The 12330-nt window shown below is 34.9% G+C and overlaps 1 protein-coding gene across 1 annotated transcript in view; it reads left to right on the top strand.

Annotated features, from left to right (window-relative positions):
* DENND1A (DENN domain containing 1A) overlaps positions 1-12330 on the top strand; it is a 645990-nt gene that overhangs the window by 273550 nt on the left and 360110 nt on the right. Inside the window, 2 exon segments of the mRNA XM_031954278.1 lie at positions 3376-3445; positions 10655-10735. Of these exon segments, the coding sequence (XP_031810138.1) occupies positions 3376-3445; positions 10655-10735 (151 nt within the window).

Genomic DNA, 12330 nt, shown 5'->3' with positions numbered 1-12330 from the left:
CACACCTTCATTACTTGTCAATTACACTATTGCAGTAGTTTTTTAATTGATCTCCTTGCCTCAGATTTCTTTCCACTTCAAGACATCCCTTCCCACCTCAAGTCCTAAAGTCATTTTTCTTACATATGAAGTCTGAAAATGCCACCTTTCTCCCCAGCCCCAATCCCTACACAATAAATTCCCATAGCTTTGATCCTGAGAGATCAACTATAATGCTTCATCTCCAATCTTTGTGCACTGGTTATGTCCTTTTCTTAGAAAGGTCTGACTCTTCTCCTTGTCTGTTCCTCACCTTCCACATTTCCTTCAAGCTCAGCTCAAATTTCATCCTCATCAAGAAACCCTTCCGGGTCTCAATTGCTACTATATTCCCCTCACCTACTCTGTATGCCCTTGTTGTCTCCCCCATTAGAAACTAATCACCTTAAAGGCTGGGACCCTGGTTTTGGCTCTTTGCTCCCCAGCACCAATAAATTTAATAAATGTTTGCTGACTAAGCAACTGACTGATTGACCCCTATGTTGTTTTACTATTTCTATCAGTGACTGGAATTGAGTAACTAGATAGCATGTTTATCAATATGCTAATGAAATATACAGCTAGCAGGGTTATGTTTAGCCTGTTGGTTGACAGAGTCAGGATTTAGAAAGATCCCAACAAGCTAGAACATTAAGTAGAAGCTTTAAAAAGTAACATTTAATAAGGATATCCATACAACTATAACTTGGGCATCAAAGAATCAACTTCACAAATGCAAAATGAGGGAGACATAATTAGATAGAAATTTATCTGAAAAAGATCCAGGGAATTTAGCAGACACATTTAGTATTCACAAGGTGGAAGTTGAAAGTCATTTTATATCAGTGGTTCTCAAAGTATGGTCTAGAGAATCCTGGGGAATCTCTGAAACCCTTTTAGAGGGTCTACAAATTCAAAAGTAGTTTTTATTTCCAATATGGTAAATGTCTATAAATATAATCCAGATAAACAAAAATGCTTTGGAGAGATCCTCAATAATTTTTAATAGGATAAAGATACTGAAAACAAAAGTTTGAGAACCACTATAATAGATAAACAATCAAATGGAAAACTTTTTAAAGCTACTGTGCTAAGTGATAGATGGAAACATACAAAATATACACAAAGTATTAATAATAACTTGCACTTATATGGCACGTTAAGGTTTACAATGCATTTTTCAAAGATTATCACATTTTATCTTCAGAGAGACCACCATGTGGAAATAATTGCCATCATTCCTTACTATTCCCACTCAGTAACTTTCCTGTGGTTGCAGAGCTAGTAAGTATTTGAGGCAGACCTTGAACTCACTTCTTTCTAATTCCAGCGCTAGGACTCTTATCTGTTGTACCATCCAGCAGGGTAAATGGGAAATAATATCAGAGAAGAAGGTATTTGTAGTTGGGCCTCTTGCAGAAGGCAGGATTTGAGCTGAGACTTGAAGAAAGTAAAATAGGGAAAGAGAGAACTTAAGGCTTGGAGAATAACCAGTGCAATTATGTGGAAACCAAGGCTGGAGTGTCATATGTGAAGACCAGGCCCATGTGGCTGAATCATAAAGGGCATGTATGGGAATAAAGTGTAAAAATACCAGAAAAGAAGGAAGGGAATAGGTTATAAAGAGCCTTTAATGCCAAACATAGAATTTTGTATTTATGTTAAATGTAGTAGAGCCATATGATTTTATTGAGTAAAGGGAAGACATTTTCAGAGTTCCACTTTTTAGAAAGACCATTTTGGAAGTTATATGAAGTATGAATTGGAATCAGGATAGATGAGGTAGAGAAGCCAACTTATCCCATTGTTAGGTCTATTTCACTGTTAAAATCATGTGGTAATGAAATGATGAGGGCCTGAATTAGGGAGATTATGTTAATAGAGAGAAGGTACATATTCAGGAGATACTGTAAAGGCAGAACGGACAAAATTTGGTTGCAGATTGGATATGAGATGAATGTGAAGGAAGACAATAAGGTTAATTTGACAATAGTGGAGGGGTGGAACCAAGGTGGCAGAGAGTAGACAGGACATTGCCTGAGCTCTCCCCAGTTTCCCTCAGAATCAATGCTTGAACAAGCCTCTGAATGGATTTTGAAGTGACAGAACACACAAATATTCGGAGAATAATAATTTTCCAGCTTAAGATCCCAATTTCGCCAACATTTCCCATTTTTTCTTTGTCTCAATTAATTCTGATGACCCTTATTCCTAATAGGCTTCACCTAAAATATTCATTGGAAGCAATCTAGTCAGTAGTTTTTTGAGCTTTGAGATTCTCACAGTCTAAATTTATCACCTAATTCAGATCCTGGTAGCTCTGATAACCTGACTCACAGTTTTCCTTTCTAGAAGAAGCCTCGCTATTCTAGAGGATTTAAACACTGATGTTGATGTTTCCTTAAACACTCCAACCTTCTTCTGACTAGCTATTTAACCACCTTACCAGTTTGTGGATTGAGACCTCAGGATACCATTATTGCTACTGCTATAGCTGCTGATTCAGTGACTCCCAATCCCCTTTTCTGGCTTGCTGGGACTCCCCTCCCACTCTTGTGTGACAAACCTCTCTTATTAATCTTCCAAGTTGTTTTTGGTATTTCTAGGCTGAGAGATCTGGAAATTGCCAAAGCTCCCACTACTTCAGAGGTCCCAAGACCCACTCCTAGTTTGCTTTGGCCAGAGCTGTGCTGGTGCTACACTGTCCTCCCACTCTGGTGTAACAGACTTTTCTTGCTCACCTTTTAAGTTGTAATTAGCTGGAAAATTATTTCACTCTATCTTTTTGTAGGATCTGACATGCTGAAATTTGTTTAGAGTCATTATTTCAAGATATTTGGAAGGGTTTGGGGGGAGCTTGGCAAGTCCCTGCTTTTACTCTACCATCTTGGCTCTGTCTCCAAGTCAACTCTTGAAGAATGTTTACTATGGCACAAAGAGACTACTATCTCCAGTAGTGTAGCCCCCAGTATTGCTACTCTTTGATCATGAAATTATCATTCCCTGAAGAATTAAGTAAAAATTAAGCAAGTATGAAGTAAGGGGTGGTTAGTATTTCAACCATCCCTTTATAATATAGTCTATGAAATGGGGATTTTTTTTAAAGGACATAGAAATAGTACCATAGACTGTTAGCTCAGTGAAGGCAGTTATAGCAGGTCTAATTTAAATTAAATTATTAAATCTTTATATTTTCTCTTTTGTATCTATTGCTACATTATTTATTTGACAGGTGCTTTTAAATGTTCATTAAATGAACAGGGGGCGGGACCCTGAGTTGCACTAGACTTAATATAGATTTGGTTTGGGGTTTTGGTGTTTCAACTTACATTCAGTGTTTTTCTTTTTCTTTCCCAGCTATCTTCCCTGGTTTGAAGTTTTTTATAAACTACTCAACATCTTGGCGGATTATACAGCAAAAGGACAGGTATTTATATCATACTTTTTTAAAAAAAATAACTGATTCTGTGTCAAGTGCTAAAATAATTTTTCACTCAGCTAAGCTGATTAGTGAAAAGAACACCAGATTAGGAATTCAGAGATTTGTATTCAAATCATTACTCTTAATTACAGACAAGTCCTTTAATAGCTTCATCTGTAAAATGAGGGTTTTGAACTAAATAATCTCTAAATGTCCTTTCTGTTTTAATATCCTATTTGTGTTTCAATAATCTGTGTTCTAAGGGTTCTTCTATGGTCCTGAATTCTACATGGCGATCAAAGTATTTGTCAAATAAACCTGACACTCCTGTTATTAAATATTTTGTAAGAAACAGGTTAAACAATTATGAAAAGAGTTGTCTATGGTCATATGTCTTCTTGTACTTTGTCACCCTTCCTTTAAACAAATTTAGATTCTCATTCAATTCAAAGACATCTTTTGAGGTGTGATATTATCGATTGATTACAAGTGTATTATAGCAATTTAAAAAAATTAACCCTTCTTACACTATTTTTTGTTGAAGGTATAGACTATAACCCCTTTCTTTTGAAGTTTTTGGAGTTTCTTATATGTCACCTTTGTAATATAAAAATAGTAAAATGGTAGGTATATCTTGAAGTGCACTAGAACTAGAAAACAAATTATTACAGTTGACATTTATACATTGACTTATACCTTACAAGACCTTTTGAGTACCATACCTTATGTGGGCCTCACAAACAAGCCTTTGAGGTAGGTAACTATTCTTATCTGCATTTTACATATGAAGAAACTGTTACATAGAGGGGATTTCTCAGAAATCACAGAGCTAGAGACACACAGATTCTGACTCAAAGTCAGCTATATTAAAATTCAGGCCTAAATCCACTATACAATACTCTGTGTTATATTATTATAACTGATCTTATCCCTCCACATTCCTGATTCTTCGGTTAAGATACGTACATGTATATACAGACACAGACACCAAATAATGTCATTATTAATTATTTTTATATATATATATATGTGTGTGTTTACACATTGAGTTTACCATCAGCATTAGTGATCTCAAACCTTGTCTTCCTTTAGATCTGGTTCTATATTATATTTATGTATACATGCATGTATATTTGTATTTATATATGTATTATGTATGTATATGTGTGTCTCTTCTTGTTTTCTAGTGCCTAGTAGCTTAATACCTTATCAGTGTGACTACTTAATAAATGTTTATTAAATCCTCTGGAGTCTGTCTCACTTGAATCTTGGGGAATCTAGCCTTTTCATATTTCACATGGCTAGGAAATACAGATACCATGAGATCTTTTCCTCTAAGTCCTGCACTTAATGCTTATTTTTTTAGTTTTCCAAAAAACCTTTCTCACCCCCAAGTGAGACTATGAGCAAGAAATTACCATACACAAAGAATGATTCATTTGTCTTGGGCATTTGAGATTACTAGTGTGTTTTAATCAAGTTCTGTTTCTTACTTATACCATATTTTATATTTTTTGGAGTTTAGTTCAACAAATATTCATTAAGTAACTACTGTGTAAATGATGCAAGAGGTTTAAAAATTTATTTTTAATTATAACAGGAATTTTAACCTGTTTCTTGTTGTTAGTGATGAACATTACAGTTCATAGCCACCTTTCTTTCCAACTTTATTTGTTTTCTGTTTGCTTCTGAAGATTGACATTATTTTAGATTTGGGAAATTTCCTAAAACATAGAATGGTTGGGGTAGAGTGGACCTTAAAACATAAAATGTTATAATACAGGCTCTCACAGTTGAAAGAGTTGAAAATGTAAACATATTTTCAAAGCCAAATGCTAGCTTTTCCCATTTTCACAACTGTTTGGCCTCCATCTTCACTACTGCTTCTTTTATTCCCATTATTATCCTTCGTTATTCTCTAACAAAGAGATGATCTTTCTCCTCACCAATACTAGTATTTCTAAGTGGACTCTTGATTCATTTCTCCTAACTTCTCCAATATATTCTCTCCACTATTATCCTTACTTTTTCTTGAAGTTTTATTCTCTTATCTATTGGTTTCTTTCTTGGTACTTACAAAGAAAATTCTCGTTTAGGATTACCCTTACTTTTTACCTTTCCTCTCCTTTAAAACTTCTTTAAAAATCTACCTATACTCAATATTTCCTCTTTTTCTCTCACAAATACATTATTATTAGTCTTGCTGCTGTACCCTAAGGATTATGGAATCTTTGCATCTTACTAAAACAGAGACTACCTATATTTTTAGTAATAAAATATGACTGCCTTAAGAAAGGGGAAGGTCTTACTTTTCTGTTTGTATTCCCAGTGTAAGCTCTGGTACTTTGCAACAATTACCATGATATATATTGTTTCATTTTTTCAGAGATTCATTCTCATTTTTATTTTCTTTGTAGTCCTCTATAATCTGACTTCTTACCTCATCATTTAACTGAAACTTCTTCTCCAAAATAATTAACAATATCTTTATGTTTAAATTTTGTGGCCTTCAAGCATTTTGGGGGTGCAATGGATAGAACATTGGGTTTGGAATCAGAAGGACGTGAATTCAAATCCGATCTCAGATACGTAACTATCTGTGTGACCTAGGCAAGTCACTTAACCCCATTTGCCTCCACGCCTGCCTCCAAAAAAAGTTTAATGGTCTTTTCTCTTTCTTTTTCTTACTTGAATTTTCTTTAACACTTGACAATATTGACTAAAAGCTGCCTATTTTCTTTTCTTTTCTTTTCTTTTTTTTTAATTTTTTGAGTGGCTCTTTGACCTCTTTTTTTAAAAAAAATTTAATAGCCTTTTATTTACAGGTTATATGCATGGGTAACTTTACAGCATTAACAATTGCCAAACCTCTTGTTCCAATTTTTCACCTCTTACCCCCCCACTCCCTCCCCTAGATGGCAGGATGACCAGTAGATGTTAAATACATTAAAATATAAATTAGATACACAATAAGTATACATGACCAAAACATTATTTTGCTGTACAAAAAGAATCAGACTTTGAAATATTGTACAATTAGCTTGTGAAGGAAATCAAAAATGCAGGTGGGCATAAATATAGGGATTGGGAATTCAATGTAATGGTTTTTAGTCATCACCCAGAGTTCTTTCGCTGGGCATAGCTGGTTCAGTTCATTACTGCTCCATTGGAAATGACTTGGTTGATCTCGTTGCTGAGGATGGCCAGGTCCATGAGAACTGGTCATCATATAATATTGTTGTTGAAGTATATAATGATCTCCTGGTCCTGCTCATTTCACTCAGCATCAGTTCATGTAAGTCTCTCCAGGCCTTTCTGAAATCATCCTGTTGGTCATTTCTTACAGAACAGTAATATTCCATAATATTCATATACCACAATTTATTCAGCCATTCTCCAACTGATAGACATCCATTCAGTTTCCAGTTTCTAGCCACTACAAAAAGGGCTGCCACAAACATTTGTGCACATACAGGTCCCTTTCCCTTCTTTATAATCTCTTTGGGATATAAGCCCAGTAGTAACACTGCTGGATCAAAGGGTATGCACAGTTTGATAACTTTTTGAGCATAGTTCCAAACTACTCTCCAAAATGGTTGGATTCGTTCACAACTCCATCAACAATGCATCAATGTCCCAGTTTTCCCACATCCCCTCCAACAATCATCATTATTTTTTCCTGTCATCTTAGCCAATCTGACAGGTGTGTAGTGGTATCTTAGAGTTGTCTTAATTTGCATTTCTCTGATTAATAATGACTTGGAGCATCTTTTCATATGACTAGAAATAGTTTCAATTTCTTCATCTGAGAATTGTCTGTTCATATCCTTTGACCATTTTCAATTGGAGAATGAGCTGATTTTTATAAATTGGAGTTAATTCTCTATATATTTTGGAAATGAGGCCTTTATCAGAACCTTTGACTGTAAAAATATTTTCCCAGTTTATTGCTTCCCTTCTAATTTTGTCTGCATTAGTTTTGTTTGTACAAAAACTTTTCAGTTTGGTATAATCGAAATTTTCTATTTTGTGATCAGTAATGATCTCTCTAGTTCTGCTTTGGTCATAAAGTCCTTCCCCTTCCACAGGTCTGAGAGGTAAACTATCCTGTGTTCCTCTAATTTATTAATAATTTCATTCTGTATGCCTAGGTCATGAACCCATTTTGACTTTATCTTGGTGTGCGATTGTTAAGTGTGGATCAATGCCTAGTTTCTGCCATATTAGTTTCCAATTTTCCCAGCAATTTTTATCAAACAGTAAGTTCTTATCCCAAAAGCTGGGGTCTTTGGGTTTGTCAAAGACTAGGTTGCTATATTTGTTGATTGTTTTATCCCTTGAACCTAACCTATTCCACTGATCAACTAATCTATTCCTTAGCCAATAACAAATGGTTTTGGTAACTGCTGAAGAGCTGCCTATTTTCATAGCATTGATTTTCCTTCTAGTTCTCTGATCACTATTCATTTTCCTTTGCTGATTCATAATTCTTGACATGTCTATTAACTATAGATCTATCCAGACCTCTGTCCTGAGCCCTCTTCTCTCTGTGCTCTTTCTTGGTTACTTGATCAACTTTAATGGATTCAAATACAATCTCTACACAGATGGTTCCCAGGTCTATATATCTTGCTGTAGTCTGTATTTAAAACTCTAGTTCTGTATCAGTGATTGCATATTAGACATTTCATGTTCCATGGACATCATAAACTCAGTATATCTGAAACAGAACTTATTATCTTTCCCCAAAACTAGCCCTTCTTCAGAACTTCCCTTTCATTATTTAGTGTGTCACTGTCCTTGTCATCCAGATTCTTAACCTTGGTATTATCTAGATATCTGCATCTCATGCAATCTATAAATCCATATACTATATATCTTTGTTTCTCTGTTTCCCCAATATCTCACATACATCCTTTTCTTTGCATTCACACAGCACCTACCCCATTTTAGGCCTTCATCATCTCTTCCCTGCATTATTTCAATAACTTCTTTTTTTCTTGTTTTGCTTCAAGCTTTTCCTAACTCCAGCCTATTCTCCACTCAGCTACCAAATTATCCTGAATTTCAAGTCTAATTATAGTCTTATTATTCAGTAAGCTCTAGGTTGTTGTTGTTGTTGTTGTTTTGGTTCTAGAATCAAATGTAAACTACTCTTTTTTATATTTTAATCTTTTTACTATCTGTCCCCCTCATGGTTTTTTAGTCTTCTTACCCTGTAATCTTCTCTTTATACTCTTCAGTCCAACTATACTAGCCTACAAAAAGTACAGCCCTTTATCTTCTGTCTATTTGCACTGGGTGTCCCTTATGCCTGGCATGCATATCCTCCTCAACTCTGCATTTTAGAATTTCTGGTTCCTTCAAGACTAAGTTTAAATAACAACCTTTTATGTGAAGCCTTTCCTTGTGGTGTTCTCTTCTTTTGTATAATATGATCTTTCTCTGGGAGCAGGTTTCTTGGGGAGGTTTCTGGAGGTAGCCTTAGTTTCAGTTCAACATAATAATCACCTCAAATGTAGCCAGGTGATAAAATCCAAGAGTTTATTTTCTCCTTCCAAGTCTTGTCTCTTTCCTTGGGCCCAGTTAGCTTTCTTAGAGACCTCTCTCCCTCCTTGGTTCCAAGAGCTCTTGTAGCTTGTCTTTTGCCTCTGCCAGCGTCTGCCTCTAGCTCAACTCCGACTCCTGGCAATCTTCCGGCCTGACTGACTGAAGCTCTTTTTATGCTTTTTTAGAGGTGTAAACTCAAAGATTGACTCCTCCTCTGAGAGTGGGATTATGGGAGGTGTGAATTTGGATATCTCATAATGAACCCTGAAATCTCCCCAACGTGTGAACTAATGTGTGAATTCTCAAAGGTGTAAACTCAAGCATTATTTCTACCAATTCCACTGAGTCATCACTACGATTCTAACATTTCCTCCCAGCTGCTAGTTCACCCTCTCCCCAAACTTGTAATTCTTTTGAACATATTTGTTATATAAATGTTTATACATATTGTTCCCCCATTAAAATGTAAGTTCCTTGAGGGCAGGGACTATTTCAATTTTGCCCTTTATCCCTAGTGCTTAGTACATTGCCTGTAATACAGTTGGCTCTTAAATTATTGATTGATCTCTTTGTGTTCTAGTCACATCTTATCCTTCCTATATTTGCTGTTATTTTTTCAAACATAGGTACAGAGTTTACATTTGTCTCTTCTTAAATTTCAGTTTCTATATACTGACTAACAAAGGCCAAATTGACTGTAGGGTTGTGGATAAGGATTAACGTTTGGATAGTTTATGAGTAGGAAGTATTTTTTATTTTCAAGCTTTTTAAAGATTTAGTGTTTTCCTAATTAGAGTTCATATTACCTTGATATCCAATTGATAATGCTTAAATAATCTTAATTAAAATGTTCTATAATACTCCATTATTAAACATTGTTTTAACATGTAATTTCTTAGTCAATCATTAGTATTTTCATTCCTTTAAAAAAATTTAATTGAGAATAATGATGGAGATCTTCATAATGTCCAGGAAACCACACTGTTTTCATTTTAAAGTTGCTGTCATGGAGTTATATCACTAGATTATTTTGAGATCTCATGATATATAATGCATGAAAAGTAATCTACTACATGTTTAATATGGAAATATTTTTGGCATGACATTTGTATAATGAGTATTGCATTTCTTGCCTTTTCAAGGGATTGGAGAGGTGATGGAGAAAGGGAGAGAATTTAGAACTAAAAATAAGAAAAAAGTATAAAAATAATTTTAAAGAATTTGTTACATGTTATGAATATTACCAAATATTTGTTGAAGAATTTTTTTTGCTCATTGCAAATAAAATGTAAACAAAACTTAGCTGTGGCATGGTTTAGTTAAAGGGCCCTGAATTTAAAGTCAAGGTTCTTGAATTTGTACTTTGCATCTGTCCCAACAATGGGATGTCTTTGAATGGGAAAAATAAATGTTACTAGCTAAAGAAAAATAAAGTCATTATAGGCTTCCCCCAGGTATTATATAAGCTGAGTTGGGAAGAAGCAAAAATGAGACATATATTTGAGCATTTTTGACATTTACCTAATTTTCTGCTGCCAATTCTGTCCACAGGCTGTGACTATCCCCATCCAAAGCAGAGCCAGCAAGCACATCTCTTCCTTGCAGGTTGCTTATTGATGTCTGAATCTTTTCTTTTGTTATCTAGAACTTTTCTTTTTTTTTCAGGAGAGTCAAAGGAATGAGCTGCTTGAAACGCTTTACAAACTTCCCATCCCTGATCCAGGAATGTCTGTTCATCTTAGTGTGGTAAGTGAAGTAGACTACATGTAATTAAGAAAAATAGGTTTTCAACTGGAAAAATATTAAATGCTCTTGGATAGTGCGAGTAAATATAATAAAGATGACAATATTACCTAAACTAATCTATTTATTTAGCGCTATACCAATCAGGCTCCCAAAAAACTATTTTAATGACCTAGAACAAATAACAACAAAGTGCACATGGAAAAACAAAAGGTCAAAAATTTCAAGGAAATTAATGAAAAAAAAATCAAATGAAGGTGGCCTAGCTGTACCAGATCTAAAAATATATTATTAAGCAGCAGTTACCAAAACAATTTAGTATTGACTAAGAAATAGACTAGTTGATCAGTGGAATAGGTTAGGTTTAAAGGACAAAACAGCCAATAACTTTAATAATCTACTGTTTGACAAACCAAAGACCCCAGTTTTTGGGATAAGAACTCACTATTTGACAAAAATTGTTGGGAACATTGGAAACTAGTATGGCAGAAACTAGGCATTGACCCACACTTAACACTGCATACCAAGATAAAGTCAAAATGGGTTCATGATCTAGGCATAAAGAATGAGATTATAAATAAATTGGAAGAGCATAGGATAGTTTACCTCTCAGACCTGTGGAAGAGGAAGGGATTTATGACCAAAGAAGAACTAGAGATCATTATTGATCACAAAATAGAAAAATTTGATTATATCAAATTGAAAAGTTTTTGTACAAACAAAACTAATGCAGACAAGATTAGAAGGGAAGCAATAAATTGGGAAAACATTTTTATATCCAGAGGTTCTGTTAAAAGCCTCATTTCCAAAATATATAGATAATTGACTCTAATTTATAAGAAGTCAAGCCATTCTCCAATTGATAAATGGTCAAAGGATATGAACAGACAATTCTCAGACAAGAAATTGAAACTATTTCTAGACATGAAAAGATGCTCCAAGTCATTATTAATCAGAGAAATGCAAATTAAGACAACTCTGAGATACCACTACACACCTGTCAGATTGGCTAGAATGACAGGGAAAGATAATGTAGAATGTTGGAGAGGACATGGGAAAACAGGGACACTAATACATTGTTGGTGGAATTGTGAATACATCCAGCCATTCTGGAGGGCGATTTGGAACTATGCTCAAAAAGTTATCAAACTGTGCATACCCTTTGATCCAGCAGTGTTACTACTGGGCTTATATCCCAAAGAGATCATAAAGAAGGGAAAGGGACCTGTATGTGCAAGAATGTTTGTGGCAGCCCTGTTTGTAGTGGCCAGAAACTGGGAACTGAGTGGATGCCCATCAATTGGAGAATGGCCGAATAAATTATGGTATATGAATATTATGGAATATTATTGTTCGGTAAGAAATGACCAACAGGATGATTTCAGAAAGGCCTGGAGAGACTTACATGAACTGATGCTGAGTGAAATGACCAGGACCAGGAGATCATTATATCTTCATTAACTACATCATTATACTTCAATAACAATACTATGTGATGATCCATTCTGATGGACGTGGTCATCCCCAGCAATGAATGAGATGAACCAAATCAGTTCCAAAGAGCAGTAATGAATTGAACCAGCTACACCCAGCAAAAG

Source organism: Sarcophilus harrisii, chromosome 2 (genome assembly GCF_902635505.1).
Source record: "Sarcophilus harrisii chromosome 2, mSarHar1.11, whole genome shotgun sequence".
NCBI classification, from domain to species: Eukaryota; Metazoa; Chordata; class Mammalia; order Dasyuromorphia; family Dasyuridae; genus Sarcophilus; species Sarcophilus harrisii.
Note: the sequence above shows the minus strand (reverse complement) of the source record. Positions and strands in the feature narration are given on the sequence as shown.